This window comes from Girardinichthys multiradiatus, chromosome 23 (assembly GCF_021462225.1).
Source record: "Girardinichthys multiradiatus isolate DD_20200921_A chromosome 23, DD_fGirMul_XY1, whole genome shotgun sequence".
Lineage (NCBI taxonomy): Eukaryota > Metazoa > Chordata > Actinopteri > Cyprinodontiformes > Goodeidae > Girardinichthys > Girardinichthys multiradiatus.
The window spans coordinates 19,236,338-19,252,177 of NC_061815.1; the positions used below are offsets into that span (position 1 = coordinate 19,236,338).

Genomic DNA, 15,840 nt, shown 5'->3' on the forward strand with positions numbered 1-15,840 from the left:
AATATGGACATCAGCTGTATCATGTGAGCAGTTAAAAGAGATTAAATCCTTGATATTTGCCTAATGTCCTGACCTCTGAAGAAAATAAGACATGAAGCTATAGACTCTCAAACAGTATTCTTCTGAACAGGATTTGAGGTTCACGGTTCTCTCTCTGCCTCCGTGCAATAATAAGCACATTATGATCCAAACTGGTCTGGAGTCAGAAAGGCTACTTTGTGAGTAACTCTACTGAGTGGGAGAGTCACGCAGGCCAGTCTTGTATATATGGTAGCAATGTTTCCTTCTTTCGAGCCACCAGCACGGAAATCTGTGTTGTCTTTGTCGCGCCAACACAGACCACTGGTTGCTCCTCGTAGAACTGGAGATACAGGTAAAGAGCTTGTGTGTCTGCAGAGGAAGTCAGATTTAAAACCTGTGCCTTAATATGAATTAGTGCATCTTACTGGTAAACATTATCTGATAAGAGTTCTGTCTAATTTTCCTTTAATGCACAAGAAAGAGTCATAAATTTTGCATTAGAGAACATTAGTTGAGGTTCAACGGGGTTGTGATTAACCCCTGTGATCATAAAGCTGCATATCACGTGTGTATATGCTGTTATTTAGTTAGGCATTACCCCTTGTCTCTCTGGAAAGGGTGTCTCAGCTGGAGAGATCCGCCTGAGCGCAGATTTGGTCACAGGTACTTTGACCATCCGTGCCGGCTGCCTTCCTGCTCGCCTCCTCTCTACCTGTTGAAGTGGATGCCAGGAGGGATTAGGTGAGCTGAAATCCCATGATGGGAGACGAGAAAGTAAATGCTTCCTCTCAGAGAGCAGCTCTGCAGCCTGCCGCATACATAGCTATGAAAGCTGCTTTGTTCTCCACAAAAAACAAAAAAAACTCTAGAGGCTAAAAGCTGGCATGCTCGCTTTCTGTAGATTAGAGATGGAAGCACAGATCCTGAGAGGCAAGAAGCAAACAAGAAGCTCAGAAAATACAAAATAGGTTTGCAGATCTAATCAAGGAAGGTGAACGCCGGGAATGTGCTGTTCCTTCACAAGTTTCTAGTTCTTTTCCAGGGAGACAAACGTCAGAGTCTTACAAAAATGTGGACCTTGGAAGTACTGAGTTATCTGGAAGACATTATCATCAGAAGTTTATTAATTCCTGCAAATCGTAATAACAGTATAACTATAAATACCCAACAGGAAACAGGTAAAAATTGCCACCCTTTTTTGATTATCCCACATTAGATAAAGTGATAGTTCTTACTCAGTTTAATCGTTTTAATCTAATTTAAATTCTTCATGTTTAACCCTGCGTATTCAAGTGAAAATGGGTGTTTGACAACTAGATATGTTCTGATGTAACATTTTAATCACATTTCTCCTGACGTTTTCAACACTTAGAGATAGCCATTTATAAGTGATTTACTCCAACACCTATAGAAATCTAATGAAAATGCATGAATTAGGCCTGTTTTTAACTCTGTTTGCATTTGTTTACTTGTTTTTCCTCATTTGTTTTTCAGCAGTGATTAATCAGCACCTGAAACAGTGACCTGAGCAGCTACACTATTTCTCACATGATAACTGCACGAGGAAGGGAGCCCACTTTGCAAGACGGCAGCAGTTTTTTAAAGCTACTCGTCGAAGTAATAGTGCATATAACCAATGACTTATTAAAGGACAATCGGTGAACGGGCGTTGTTTTCTGTCCTGTGGACAGCAAAAGAAACTCCAGGCATCAGCACTATAGTATCTCCGGGAGATAAAGGCGGTCACATAAAAAGGAGATAAATAATTTTGAGGGAATGACTGATCCTGCTGTGTCCATTGAGCACACCGGCAGAAAACTACCAAGACGTGAGTGTATTGTTTTCTATCTTTTATTCGCTGATGCACATTATATGTCCTGTAAAGAATTTATCTGTTATTGGTGTTCTCAGAAAACTTTTTTTACTTGTTTTTTACTTATTTTTACATCTTTTATGCTTTTTTGGATTAACCCCACATTTTTCCAATAAAGGAATAGTTCATGTACCTAAACCAGTGTTGCTTATTGTTAGAAAGAGCTGACCTGATAATCATTTGCTGCCCCATCCTCTGATCTGCCCTTCCTATACCGCTCTTCTCCCCTCAAATTTTCTCTGCCTGTTTCAACAAAATGAACCTGCTCTCCAAACCCCAGGCTGAAGAATGCCGTGCGGTGTGGTCAAGTCCTTTCTGGTGAGCCTTTCTCAGAGGAAGCCCATTGAGCCCGATGGGGAAGAGTCTACATTTAACCGATGCCTGACCACCCTGGACCTGATCGCCCTGGGTGTTGGGAGCACCCTGGGTGCTGGGGTCTACGTGCTCTCCGGAGAGGTGGCCAGAGAGACAGCAGGACCCAGCATTATCATTTCTTTCTTCATCGCAGCTTTGGCTTCTATATTTGCCGGACTGTGCTATGCAGAGTTTGGATCCAGGGTTCCCAAAACAGGCTCTGCTTACCTTTACAGCTATGTGACTGTTGGAGAGCTGCTGGCTTTTATCACCGGCTGGAATCTGCTGCTCTCCTATGTCATAGGCAAGTATTATACTCTTTATTTAAATTATTGCTGTACAAGTCAATGTTAATCTAGATGATCAAACTTGGGATCAAACTTGGGATTATTATCAACACTACTTAACTTGAAAAACAGATGATCATTTTTTTATGCAATCTCTATGAACTCTTAAACCAATAAATGATAAACAAGGAGGCTATGTAGTGTTGCTCTTTGACCCTTCACTGCCTCTGAAGCGAATTCTTAAAAGCTCATCAAACAGAAAAAAGATTTTTTTTTTTCCACTTGACTAAGTAGCAATGCTTTATTGCAACAGCTGGAAGGAAATGTTCCTTTCCAAATGTTCTGTTTATGACAGCACTAAAATGATGACTCAGGATTATTATTTTATGGCCCCGTTTCTGCTCAGGAACATCAAGTGTTGCACTGGCGTGGAGTGGGACGTTTGATGACCTGATTGGGGGTGTCATGTCCAAGTACTTTGAGGAAAATGCAGCCATGGACCTTCCTGGCTTGGCAGCTTATCCAGATGTCTTTGCAGCTGGTCTCATCTTGTTGCTCTCAGGTACAAACTGATGATGCTCAATTAGAACACGAACATTTTACATTGGTTATAAAATAATAAAAATAAATGTGCTTTGTCTAAAGGCGTGTTGGCATTTGGGGTGAAAGAGTCAACAATTATCAACAAGATCTTCACGGTGATCAATATCTTGGTGCTGCTGTTTGTGATAATCTCTGGATTTATCAAAGGGAACATCTCCAACTGGCAGATCAGTGAAGAGGCTCTGATAAATGCCACAGCACAGTTTGAGTAAGAGCAAAAAACACTTCAATCCCATTATGGCTTTGGTTGGTATCCAGATCTGACCTCTTACAAACTGCTGGGTTGAGAAGAACACAATTTTGGTTATTTTCTAACTCAGTCCTGGGTCAATTAGGTCCAATAGTCATTCGATTTCACTGTACACAACAGTATGGGGTTATAAGTTTGACTCAGCATACTGAGTTAAGGTTTCAACTCAAACAACGGGTTAAATTGTTAAAGCTACCAAAGAGGTCATTTAAGAGGTTAACGAGAGTAATACATAATCTGGATTACTAAACAAGTAAAATTTGGATTAAATGAATGAATTAATGTTTTTAGTTACTTGTAGTCTTCATAACAAATAATTTGATAAAAAACAACAAAGAGTAAGCTTGAAGTACCCTATCCCGCATCCATGCATTGCCATGTTGTATATCCATATCTATTTCAGAATTGTCAATAAACCATTACTACACTACTCTTCAACTAAGGTGCATTAATTTATGTTTGCTTTTTAGTTAAGTATTTTCAGATCTCAATCTCAATTCTATTGATTGTTGTTGTGATCTGATAGACCAGTTGTCCTATCAATTATTATTTTATGACGAGAATCCCTAATCAAAGTAACACCCACAACAACAAACTTGTAGATAATATTTTTTGGAGTCATATAATCACATTTGGTTACATCAGACGATAACTATAAATCATTGCTTGCCAAAGAGGATGTGAAATGACCCCTTTATGCATGATTAGTACTAAGCTTCCCATCACAGACAGCCTTATTTCATACCTTAAAAATTTAGGGACAAAATGATTGAAATGGCAAAATGAATAGCAGCCAATAATGTCTAATAATAAGTCTAATAGGTCCCTGTCTATATTGACGTTATGACCAATTCTTTGGTTAAAGTGTGAATGTTAACAATAGCTTAAGCTTGAGCTAACTACCTGGTATGGACAAAGGCTAATGTCTTCCTAAATGAACAAATGTGTTTAGTATCAACACGAGGACTGACATTAACATTATTATAAAGCATAATATGCTGACTTACCATTCCTTAAGTTATTTTGTGGAATCTGATCAGGTTGTTATAAATTGTTTAAAATGGCTGCCTGTGAAGAAAGATTAGGCTCCCTCTAGACATTCCTGTAACGCAACAAAGTCACAACCTTTAACCCAATATTTGGTTCAAACCACACAACTTCTGTCCTAAAATTATAAATCTGAAGCGTTTTGACTGAAGAAATAACCCAGTAGATTTTGTGTGTATATACAGTATGTGACTGTGCCGATGTTTCAAAACACCATAATGTTTGTGAAACATAATATTTTCGAAGGTTGTTGATCAATAGTTCTGTGGGTTTTCTAGCATCTTTCACAGTTTATTTTGGACAGTGGCTGCATTTTCTACTCATTTTTAGTCCAGTTGTTTTGCATGACTGTAACAACATATTGTCTGTGCTTGGAAAAATTGAAAAGTGGGCACATTGGGACATAAAGGACGTTTTTGACCTATAAACATATTTTACAGGAGATGAAGGGTTACTTCCAATCAGGCCTTCAAAAATAATCTACAAAATGTCTGGGACAAACCTGACATTGGACCAGCATCAACATTTAATTAAACTGTTTACAGATATTGACACTGGTAGCTCTTTGTCAGAGCACAATTTTAAAGGTTAAGTTAAAGAAACATGAATGTATTTTGGCTTTATAGCAGGATGCTTGTGACAAAATACCTATAGGCGTCATGTAACATGTGTTTGAAGTTGAACCGAAGCGCAGACAGGAGTGTTGGATAAACATGGTGATATTTTTTAAATAAGAATAGAGAACTTACAGAAGGGCACAAGGAAAATTGGACAAGGAACACGGGAAGTAACAGGCAGAATACCGGGGATAGAAACAGTGTTTTACGGCCAGTGTGACAGGAAGTGTAATGGAAGGATCTAGCCAAGAACAATGACCAACAGAGAGTTTATATGCAGAGGGAGGTGTGGAGAATGACATGGGACACTGGTGTTTAAATAAGGAGATAATGTGGAGTCGCAGAAGCGGAAGGTTATGGAGAGCCGTTTCATTCAAAATTAAATAAATAAATACTGCTATTGATACATTATTAATAAATATTCCATGAAATAAATACATATCCCCATGAAATAAAACAAAATAATTATGTTAAAAGAAATGTTCATCTTATTTTATTTAATGCACATGAAGCATGCCGCTGCCTGCCAGAAGACAGCATGCCGGAGGGACCCAGGTGATTCTGCGAGGAATCACCAGGGTCCCCTGGTGCCAGACCGGCCGTAAAAGCCTGCCACGGCAGTTGCCGCTGTTTTTGTGGAAACCAATGCTGATTATCGGCAAATGGGATGTCATTATTGTTATAGGCTGTTACTTTTAAATGATGATGTCGTTATTGGTTTTTATTTAATAAACAGCGATAGACCCGTAGGTCCCACAGGTGGCTGGGATTACTTGAGATGGAAAATAATTAGCACTATGTGTGTGTATGACGTGCTAAAAGGATGACAAAGACTTATTGCACAAATAGCTTCCACAAAAACAGCGGCAACCGCCGTGGCAGGCTTCTACGACGAGCTTAAAATGAAAAACGGGGTTAAAAAGTAAAAGTCACTGAAATACGTAAAGTAGATTTACAAAATAAAAGTGTCACAAAATAAAACTGCATTATGAAATAAAAATTTAATAAATAAATAAATCTTTAAGTAAATTAAATAAATCTTTAAGTAAATTAAATAAATATTTCAGTAAATTAAATAAATCTTGAAATGAATTAAATAAAACAAGATAAAAATTTCCTTTAACATAATTATTTTGTTTTATTTCACGGGGATATTTATTTATTTCATGGAATATTTATTAATAATTTATCAATAGCAGTATTTATTTATTTATTTAATTTAAAATGAAACAGCTCTCCATGGAAGGTAAGTAAGGGAGACTGGGGGAGGGAGACTAATTAACACAGAGGGGCTGAACAGAGATACAAAGGAACATGGGAAAAACAACTAACAGGATCTAACAGGAATAATTCTAAATGCACAAAGAACAGAAATATAAACTAGAAAACTAAACACAAACCCATGAACTAATATACCAATAAAGCAGAGGACAAGAACAACAGGGAAATGATAAAAACAGAGACACAAAAGAAGCCCAACACACTTAATGATCATAACAATAGATCTAATGTAAAAACTGTCTCTTTGTAAAGTTGTCCTACCCTTTAGGTTTAGGCGCCTTTTCTTTCTTAAATCATTTATATGTCTGAATTAATACGTTTAAGAAGCAAAATATATAAATAATAATAATAAATAAATAAATGAAAATACTGGACTGAAAATAAGGGGAAAGCGACTATAGTCCACAGGAATGAAAAGAATGAAGATACATTGATCAAGAACACTTTTAACAAATCCAAGAAGCCAGGCTGACTTCGAAGAAATAATTGATGAGTCAAGAATATTGCACTACTTTGTAAATACAGCAGAATTGCCTTCCTGGTTATCTGACTGTAAGTAAACATAAAATAATGCCTTCTCTTCATGCAGCAACCTGAGCGATACCATCAATGTAACAAGCAAATATGGAGTGGGGGGATTTTTTCCTTTTGGCTTCGGCGGCACCGTGGCAGGAGCTGCAACATGTTTCTATGCTTTTGTTGGATTTGACTGCATTGCTACAACAGGTAAACGGACGATTTTACAACCATATAATCAGAACATTAGGTAATCAAAATGTAAAACACAAAAAAATTCATTTTTAACACAAAAAAACAAAGCATTACAAATACCATAACCACTGCGGACACATTTTGAATGAGGTAAGGTTAAACAAACAAGGCAATAAAATATATGAGCAAAACTCTCTGGTGAAACTGTGATAAGGTGCACTAAATTATATTTTAGTAGACCTTCATGATTATACAGTGGTTTTACAGCATATTTAAACTATAAAGAATTTTAAAGTGCACTGTAGTTACCTGTTCAATTTACAAAAGATAACTTGGAAGTAAGGATTGATGCAGTAGTTATGAAGCTTCTGTATCTGTCAAAGAGCACATCTCTTCTTCCTTTTTTAGGTGAGGAGGTGAAGAACCCTCAGAAATCTATTCCTGTGGGCATTGTGGCTTCACTTCTGATATGCTTCCTGGCCTACTTTGCGGTATCTGCTGCCCTCACCTTGATGATGCCCTACTACATGCTCAACAAGAAGAGCCCTCTGCCCGTGGCCTTTGAATACGTCGACTGGGGACCCGCCAAATATGCCGTGGCTGTGGGGTCACTGTGTGCTCTGTCCACCAGGTATAAAACCTCACTAAGAAATACAACTGAGGTCATGTGTTGTCAGCAATCAAACTAGACAGATGTGGTGTTCATGCAAGTGAGAATAGAAAAACACTTTTCTGAGGGTTGTCTGCAAAAGTTTGGTAGAAATGTATAGTACATGAACTTTGGGCTGGACTCAAACATAGAATTCTGATTTCTGAAGACATATGGAGTGTACTATTTGTTTTGGTGGGTCAGGCATAAATAGTATGCATACATGAGGCCAAGAAAAATAAGACTCCTACATTTGTATTGACAGTTTATTCAAATATTGGGTTTTTGGGGCCACCACTAACAGTCAAAAAATATGAAAGAAGATGCTAGAGAAATGATAGAAACATGAGTGCTAAAAACAACTTTGTGCATTGGATTGCTGACTAAGGAACTTTTATTCAAATCAAGCAAAATCAGTGGGAACAATCAGTCTTTCTATTAGCCTGTTTGTGAGGCATAAACAATCATAATGGCGTTGTTGTTTGACCCTGATTGAACTTTCTTCTGCAGCCTGCTGGGCTCCATGTTCCCAATGCCTCGGGTGCTCTTCGCCATGGCAAGAGATGGGCTTCTTTTCAAGCCTTTGACCAAAGTCACTGCTAAGGGCAGTCCTGCAATAGCTACCATATCATCTGGAATTGTGGCAGGTACTGAAAGTCTGGCTGTTCTTTGTTTGTACAGTGGTGTATGACCTGAACTCAGAATGAGGTTATGTTTCTCTTTACTTTTATATCTTCAGCCATCATGGCTCTCCTGTTCAACCTGGATGCCCTGGTGGAAATGATGTCCATTGGTACACTGTTTGCCTACACACTTGTGGCAATATGCATCTTGATACTGAGGTACATTTATTTATTTTTGACCAGAAATGCAACAATCAGATTCTTTTTTTTTTGCCAATTTTCAAGGTCTGATTGCAAAAACCCTTGGAAATTTAGCTGATTCTGATTTCTCTTTAAGAACAATAATAGAAGGGTAAACATAAGAACAGCACTGAAAAAATAAGCTTTCTCATTGGAAGTCGTCATTAATTTTTTTAATTGGGGAAAAAGGTGATGTAATACCTTGTTTGTAAATTGGTTTGACCATCTTGTATTGGTCAGAAAAGTATTACTAGTCTCTTTGTGTTTTCTCTATAAAATGTAGATCCTTACCTTAACTCGGAAGTTTCCACTGACAACATTTCTATATTCATCATGTCACAAGACAGACAGAGGTTAAAATCTCAGATAAATCAAAATGAAGAAGGACCCCTCTGGAAAAGGAATTATCTCCAGATTATATAACATGTTAGCAGAGGGCTCCTCCGAGTCTTTTTTAGGGAAACTTGAAGCCTGGAGGGAGGATTTACAGGACAACTTGTCATCCGAGCATTGGGAAAAGGTGTGTGTTGAAGCACAAACACAAACTACGAATACACGCCTCAAAGTACAGCAATATAACTGGCTAATGAGGACATATGTGATACCAGATAAGCTTAATTAGTATAACGGTGCCATTCCAGATTTGTGTATCAGATGTGGAGTGGAGATGCAATATTTGATAATAATAATTTAATTCATTCATTTTCTACTGCTTATTCCATAATGGGTCACAGGGAAGCTGGTGCCTATCTCCAGCAGTCTATTGGCGAGAGGTGGGGTACATCATGGACAGGTTGCCAGTCCATTGCAGGGCAACACACAAACAACCATGCACACACTCATACACCTAAGGGCAATTTAGAGAGACCAATTAACCTAACACAGTCTTTGGACTGTGGGAGGAAGCTGGAGTACCTGGTAAGAACCCACGCATGCATGGGGAGAACAGGCAAATTCCATGCAGAAAGTCCCCTGGCCGGGAATTGAACCAAGGACCTTCTTGCTGTAAGGCAACAGTGCTACCAACTGCGCCACCGTAAAGCCCATAATAGCACAAGAATTAAATATTACAGAACTAAATATTGTTGAGTAATAATTGAACAATTAAATAATTAAATAATATTTAGTATTTTTGAATTGAATGTAGTTCAACAATTCTGGAGGGAGATTAAACAGGCGTTGGGGGATATTCTAGGTATAAAATTAGCGTTTGACTTTAAATTGTTCTTTTTAGGTCTATACCCTGATAGACATCATCTGTCGAGGAAAATATTCACTGCCATGGACTTGCAAAAAGAGTCATAGCACTGTCATGGAAGAGTACCAGTAAGCCAAATTTCATTGACTGGATTAATGAAGTCTCCAAAACTTTACCTATGGAAAAGATTACTTACATTATAAAGGGGAAACTATCACTGTTTCAATACATTTTATGGATTATTTAGAGAATGTGGGTCTGGAGGTTGAAGGGAGTGGAGCAGATGAGGTGTAGTTACTGGTGATCCTCTTCAGTATCCTATCCTATTCTAAAATAATCTGCTTTCTTTGGATATTGTATTTTCTTATTCTGTGTGAACTATGCATTTGAGATTGTATTCTTTGAATCGAACATAAAAATGAAATAATTTGGGCTAACCCTCAATAAAACAGAGAAAACTTTTGCTGTTCTGAATGTTGTTTTGTTTTGGGGTGTTTTGGGGGTTTTCTTCCCCTTGTGTGTTTTGTTTGTTTTTGGAAACCCAATAAAGATAATGTGGGCAAAAAAAGCTCAGACGAATAAAACAGAGCAACTTTGTTGTCCTATGTTTAGCCTTTCTGAACTCGACTTTTGGTATCTGCCAAAAGTTCTGCTCTCTCACTCTCATGACCTGAATGAACCACAGATATTTCTCGAAATGCCTTAGAAAATATCTTTTTTTAGGTAGCCTTTCACATCCCTGGCTTAGTTTTTGAACACCTTACTGATACTGAAAATAACTAACTTCCACACCAAATGTTGTTGTTGCAATCTAGGACAGCCTAATGTATAGTGCATTCACTAGATTGGATTTTTTAGTTTTCAATCTGCCAGTTATTGGTTAGGAGGGATTAAGCAAATAATCATCTGATTTAGGTAACCAGACAATTTTTCTGTCCATCTCTGCATCTGCAATTTGTAAATCTTAATACCTAAAAAACAAATATTAAAACTGTCTCCTTTATAAGGTACCAGGCATGTCCATCTGAAGACAGCGACCTACAGATCAAGGAATCCAACTCCAAGCTTGGATTCCTGAAGCCTCCATCATCTCCCAACTCTGTCACGTCACAAAGAGTCACAATTCTTACTATAAGTTCTGGTAAGAGATGCCGAAAGCAGTTGTTTTGATAAGTTTTTGTCAGGAGTATCGCTTTCTGGTTCACAGTTTGATCGTTTCTCTTAATTTGTTTCTGTGCAGTTGTGTGTGTGATTGCACTCTGCGTCACCCTGACTCAAGCCATTGACGCCCTGGTCAATGTAGAGGCATGGAGCGTGGTGCTTGTTTGCATCTTTTCCTTCATCCTGCTACTCATTTTAACATTTATCTGGATTCACCCGCAGAATCCCTTAAAGGCAGCATTTATGGTAAGAGTAAATTCAAGTTGGTATAGATTGGTTACAGCTTTCATCGTATTGGTTGAAGGTTAACGTTTCAGACTACCAGGGAACATGACTGGTGGACCAGGGGTTTTCTTTCATTTGTATGGATCATAGAGGAAGGCAATGCTGCCACTCCTCAACCTGTTGCTGAGCACTGCTAGTCATGTGGCTAAAAGAGGGACACCACACTTTCCACTTTGCCACCCATCAATCTTACTAAGCTAGAGCAGCAACTGCAACTGCTAAGTGGAGTTCATTAGGTACAAGTGGCTTGTCTCTTAAACTGCAGACTGCAGGCTAGTAGATAGCTAGATTAGTTCACCAGCTAACGACGGCTAGTGATAAAACAAAAAGCAGAGAGCTTTACCCAGTTGAGAATTTTTAAGTAGCAAATTAGAGACAAGCATGAAGTCATTTAAAAGCCCAACAGTTTTAAAACATACATGCAGACTCATTTGGCCAGAGCCTCTTGCTATTGAACCCAAATAAACCCAAAATGGAATGTGAATGCTGAGAGATCAAAGCTCAGACAGATTTTATGAGTGAACATTTGAAAATTGCTATTGATATTGTAATTTATGTTTACTGTGTCTAGGCTTTTTTCTAAGTTTGATAGGGACGGGGCCCTAGCGCCCCCAATGAACAACCTGCCACCGCTAGCAATATCACCTCATTAGACTTGTGTTACTCAATCAAGAGCTTTACAGCAAAAAAGATACATTTTGCACAATAAGCATTTGACAAATGCTACTAATGAAAAATACTTTTGTGGGTGTTTATTTTATATTATTGGCTTTGGCTGATGCATCAAAATTAAAAACACAAAAAATATTTTTTTTGCGCCACTGCGAAAAAGGAAATAATCAAAGACATTTTAATACCAGACAGAGATAAAGTTAAAGCTATCCAAACGAACCTGGCGCTATGGGTAAAAGTAATCGCCCCACTTGTTAAATTATGGATTAACTGTAATTAAAGCTGCAGTAGGGAGTTCTGAAAAAATTGTGGACTTAGCCTGAAAATTTGCTCTCTGCTGTGCTGCAGCCCTCCCTTATGAGCTCCTCCCCCACCACGGAGTAATTAAGTATGGCCACCGATGACGGCAGATTACCAGCTATGGTACATTCACTGGTAGTTTTCCTGTAACGTTATGTTGTTTCTAAACCATTAGCACAGCTGCAGGACACCAGCAATCTTGAGCTTGAATGACAGTATGCTAGGCACAACGTATACCATCATTGCTAGGTACAACACAATGTGTCTAGGAATGACAATGTGCTAAGACATTCCTCCTGGCTCTGTTGTTGCTGACTGGGAGTGGTGTATTTCTGCAATTGGCAGTGGGACCAGTGGGAGGTGCCAGAGGAGCTTGATTTTTTTGAGTCTCATATTCTACTGTCAGGACGTGACAGTTTTAACAAATACATTTTTACAAAAGTTACCTACTGCAGCTTTAATAACATTTTTGGAAAGTTAAGTGCAATTTCACTAGCCACATTTGATTTATGCCAAACCAGCAGAATGATTTCTAAACCACTCAATGAATCACCTCCCAGTCTATGAAATGAGAAAGGTCAGTTAAATCTATCACTCTTAAAACTGCTATAAAGTCATTTGTAAGGCTTTGGGGTCCAGCAAACCACAGGAAGAGCCATTTTCCAAAAATGGACAAAACATGTATCAGTGGTGACCCTTCCCAGGAGTGGAAGACCTGGGGGAAAAAAATTAAGAGCCCACACAGACAAACCCAGGAGGTCATAAAACAACCCAGACCAATGTCTAAAGTACAACAGGGATCACTGAATCCATGTGAGGTTTCCAAGGCCAAAAATAACTCCTCCTGAAGAAGAAATGCCAGCTATAAGTTCATGACCTTGAACTCAAATGCACTCATGTTTTGCAGGACAATGGCCCAAAACAAACCAGCAAGTCCCCTCACTTCTGAAGGACTTTTGAATGGCCTAGTCAAAATCAAGGCTTAAATCTGATTGAGATGATGTGGAATGACCTTAAACGGGCTGATCATTAATGAAAATTGTCCAGTGTGGGTCAAATTAAACAATGTTTACATAACTATGTAATCAACATGTTATGTTTTTTTAGAGGCAGTTGGAATCATTTTTGATTTTCCGTTTTTAATAAAAACAAATTAGCTCATGCTTTCCAGTAGATTAGTACGTAGTGTACAACTGTGAAACTGTAGCATCTTTTCTCAAGGTTATAATACCATGAGAATCTCATGCAGGCTCAGGTTTGAATTCAAGTACTCTTTGTAAAGAGCACCATTGAAAGCATCTGGAATTTCACTTTTTTTTTTATCTTAGGTGCCATTTCTTCCAGTTCTACCTTTACTGAGCACACTCATCAATGTCTACCTGATGGTGCAGCTAAGCCCCGCCACATGGCTACGATATGCTATCTGGATGTTAATTGGTAAGATCTGTGATTGGTTTTAATCATTAAAAACCGTCATCATCCCTGCTGTTGATCTCTAACAACCCTCCCCCTCTTTCTGCAGGGTTAGTTATCTATTTTGGCTACGGAATCCGAAACAGTGTTCAGAGGAAGCGGCTCAGGCTCGACAAGAACAACATCGAAACAGTCAGCAGCAAAACAGACATGAACATAATTAAAGAGGAGAGTTTCTGAGCCCAGAGGGAGTGAAGACAAATACCCTGAGATGCTACAAAGAGTAACTGCTTTAACTGTGTAACTACTGTTCTACATGCATCAACTACTATCTACATTTGTGGTGTTTAATGCCCAAAAGTGCCAGTAAACAGGTTTACAGGAACAAGATATGCCCTTGCTGTAAAACATTTCATTCACTGCAACTTTATTACATCCTCTCAGTTAGAAACACTTAAATATTTGTACCGTATAGCACACCACTGCACATTCAGCATGTTTAGAATCAGACAAAATATATTGTACTTCCTAAAAGGCTTTGGAGTGAAACTTTGACTAATATTTTAAAGTAAAATGAATTATTTAACATATTTATGTTGCTTCTCACAAAATTGCTATAAAATGAAAAGACAATAAATATAATAGGCTAATAAATAATAAATAATTTGACCAATATTCTGTGGATATTTAACATTTTTAAATAGTAAAAATAATGTTTTATTAAAAGGTTTACCCTTTTAATATCAACAGTAAAATGTTTAAATTGGTCTCATTATGTAATTGTAATGATTATTATAAGTGGTATGTCTGTTTTATTCGCTTTTTGTTTTGCTTCATTAACTTATAGTGTTATGCAGAGAAAGATGGTCTATTTACAAAATGCCATTTTGTGTACATCATAGTTGTTTAGTCCTTTTTTGTTAATACGTTTAAATATAACTGTTTAAAATTGCTTTGTGTTTTTACATGTAAATATGGTAATTATACATATTTGCTATAAATGTACTTCTTAATTTAAAAAGAACAAAAAATCAAGTTTCAATTGTAATCTGGAGTTACTTTTGTCGCAGGTTGACTGAAAGTAAAATAAATAAATGAATAAATAAATATCTCTACAGTTTTTCAGAAACGTTTTTTAATCACAGTTTATAGAGAACAAAAGGACTTTTAGGGCAGCTTGTCTTTTTAATGTTCAAGATCCCAGCTTAGCTTAGCTGTTAGCCTCAAGGAAAGATGTAAATAAGTCACACAGCGTGCAACCAACAAAACTGCACGAAAGAAATTTTACTGAATATGCAATGATGAACTGGCTTTGTGTGTTTTTTTTTTACCCCCATCAGGACTGTCAAAGTGGTAAAAAAGAACAGCAAAGCCTCTTCTGTGCCAATATCACATTTACTGGATGTTTTTCTTTGTTTTTTGTTGTAAAATTTAGAAGAATACACACACGCTGAAATAACAATGTGATTTATAATGAAACGAACCGCAGACAGCATTGGTTTGGAGAAAAAAAAAGATTTTCTCGTAATTCTTTTTCTATTGGAAAGACCTGTATTTCATATACAGGTCCTTCTCAAAATATTAGCATATTGTGATAAAGTTAATTATTTTCCATAATGTAATGATGAAAATTTAACATTCATATATTTTAGATTCATTGCACACTAACTGAAATATTTCAGGTCTTTTATTGTCTTAATACGGATGATTTTGGCATACAGCTCATCAAAACCCAAAATTCCTATCTCACAAAATTAGCATATTTCATCCGACCAAAAAAAGAAAAGTGTCTTTAATACAAAAAACGTCAACCTTCAAATAATCATGTACAGTTATGCACTCAATACTTGGTCAGGAATCCTTTTGCAGAAGTGACTGCTTCAATGCGGCGTGGCATGGAGGCAATCAGCCTGTGGCACTGCTGAGGTCTTATGGAGACCCAGGATGCTTCGATAGCGGCCTTTAGCTCATCCAGAGTGTTGGGTCTTGAGTCTCTCAACGTTCTCTTCACAATATCCCACAGATTCTCTATGGGGTTCAGGTCAGGAGAGTTGGCCGGCCAATTGAGCACAGTGATACCATGGTCAGTAAACCATTTACCAGTGGTTTTGGCACTGTGAGCAGGTGCCAGGTCGTGCTGAAAAATGAAATCTTCATCTCCATAAAGCTTTTCAGCAGATGGAAGCATGAAGTGCTCCAAAATCTCCTGATAGCTAGCTGCATTGACCCTGCCCTTGATAAAACACAGTGGACCA

The 15,840-nt window shown here is 37.8% G+C and overlaps 1 protein-coding gene across 5 annotated transcripts; it reads left to right on the forward strand.

The window, feature by feature from the left end:
- Positions 1 to 236: 236 nt before the first annotated feature.
- LOC124859800 (cationic amino acid transporter 2-like) lies at positions 237 to 14,694 on the forward strand. 5 transcript variants are annotated; one of them, XM_047352639.1, is made up of 14 exons: positions 237 to 373; positions 639 to 762; positions 1,516 to 1,849; positions 2,175 to 2,552; positions 2,942 to 3,097; positions 3,181 to 3,346; positions 6,923 to 7,059; positions 7,453 to 7,675; positions 8,204 to 8,340; positions 8,433 to 8,535; positions 10,762 to 10,895; positions 10,995 to 11,161; positions 13,501 to 13,609; positions 13,695 to 14,694. In XM_047352639.1, exons 4-14 carry the CDS (start codon positions 2,183 to 2,185, stop codon positions 13,823 to 13,825), a joined length of 1,833 nt encoding a protein of 610 aa, XP_047208595.1. In that variant the 5' UTR covers positions 237 to 373; positions 639 to 762; positions 1,516 to 1,849; positions 2,175 to 2,182; the 3' UTR covers positions 13,826 to 14,694. The 5 variants fall into 5 exon arrangements, with proteins under 5 accessions (XP_047208595.1, XP_047208597.1, XP_047208596.1 ...); XM_047352641.1 differs by having other exon boundaries at positions 1,519 to 1,849; XM_047352640.1 differs by lacking the exon at positions 639 to 762 and having other exon boundaries at positions 265 to 373.
- Positions 14,695 to 15,840: the final 1,146 nt, after the last annotated feature.

Excerpts from the sequence above, each read along its gene's own strand:
- LOC124859800 (XM_047352639.1), top strand. The coding sequence starts at position 2,183 with ATGCCGTGCGGTGTGGTCAAGTCCTTTCTGGTGAGCCTTTCTCAGAGG. Across the intron at positions 7,676-8,203 it reads CTGTGTGCTCTGTCCACCAG|CCTGCTGGGCTCCATGTTCC; the intron begins GTATAAAACCTC and ends TTTCTTCTGCAG. Across the intron at positions 8,536-10,761 it reads ATATGCATCTTGATACTGAG|GTACCAGGCATGTCCATCTG; the intron begins GTACATTTATTT and ends CTCCTTTATAAG.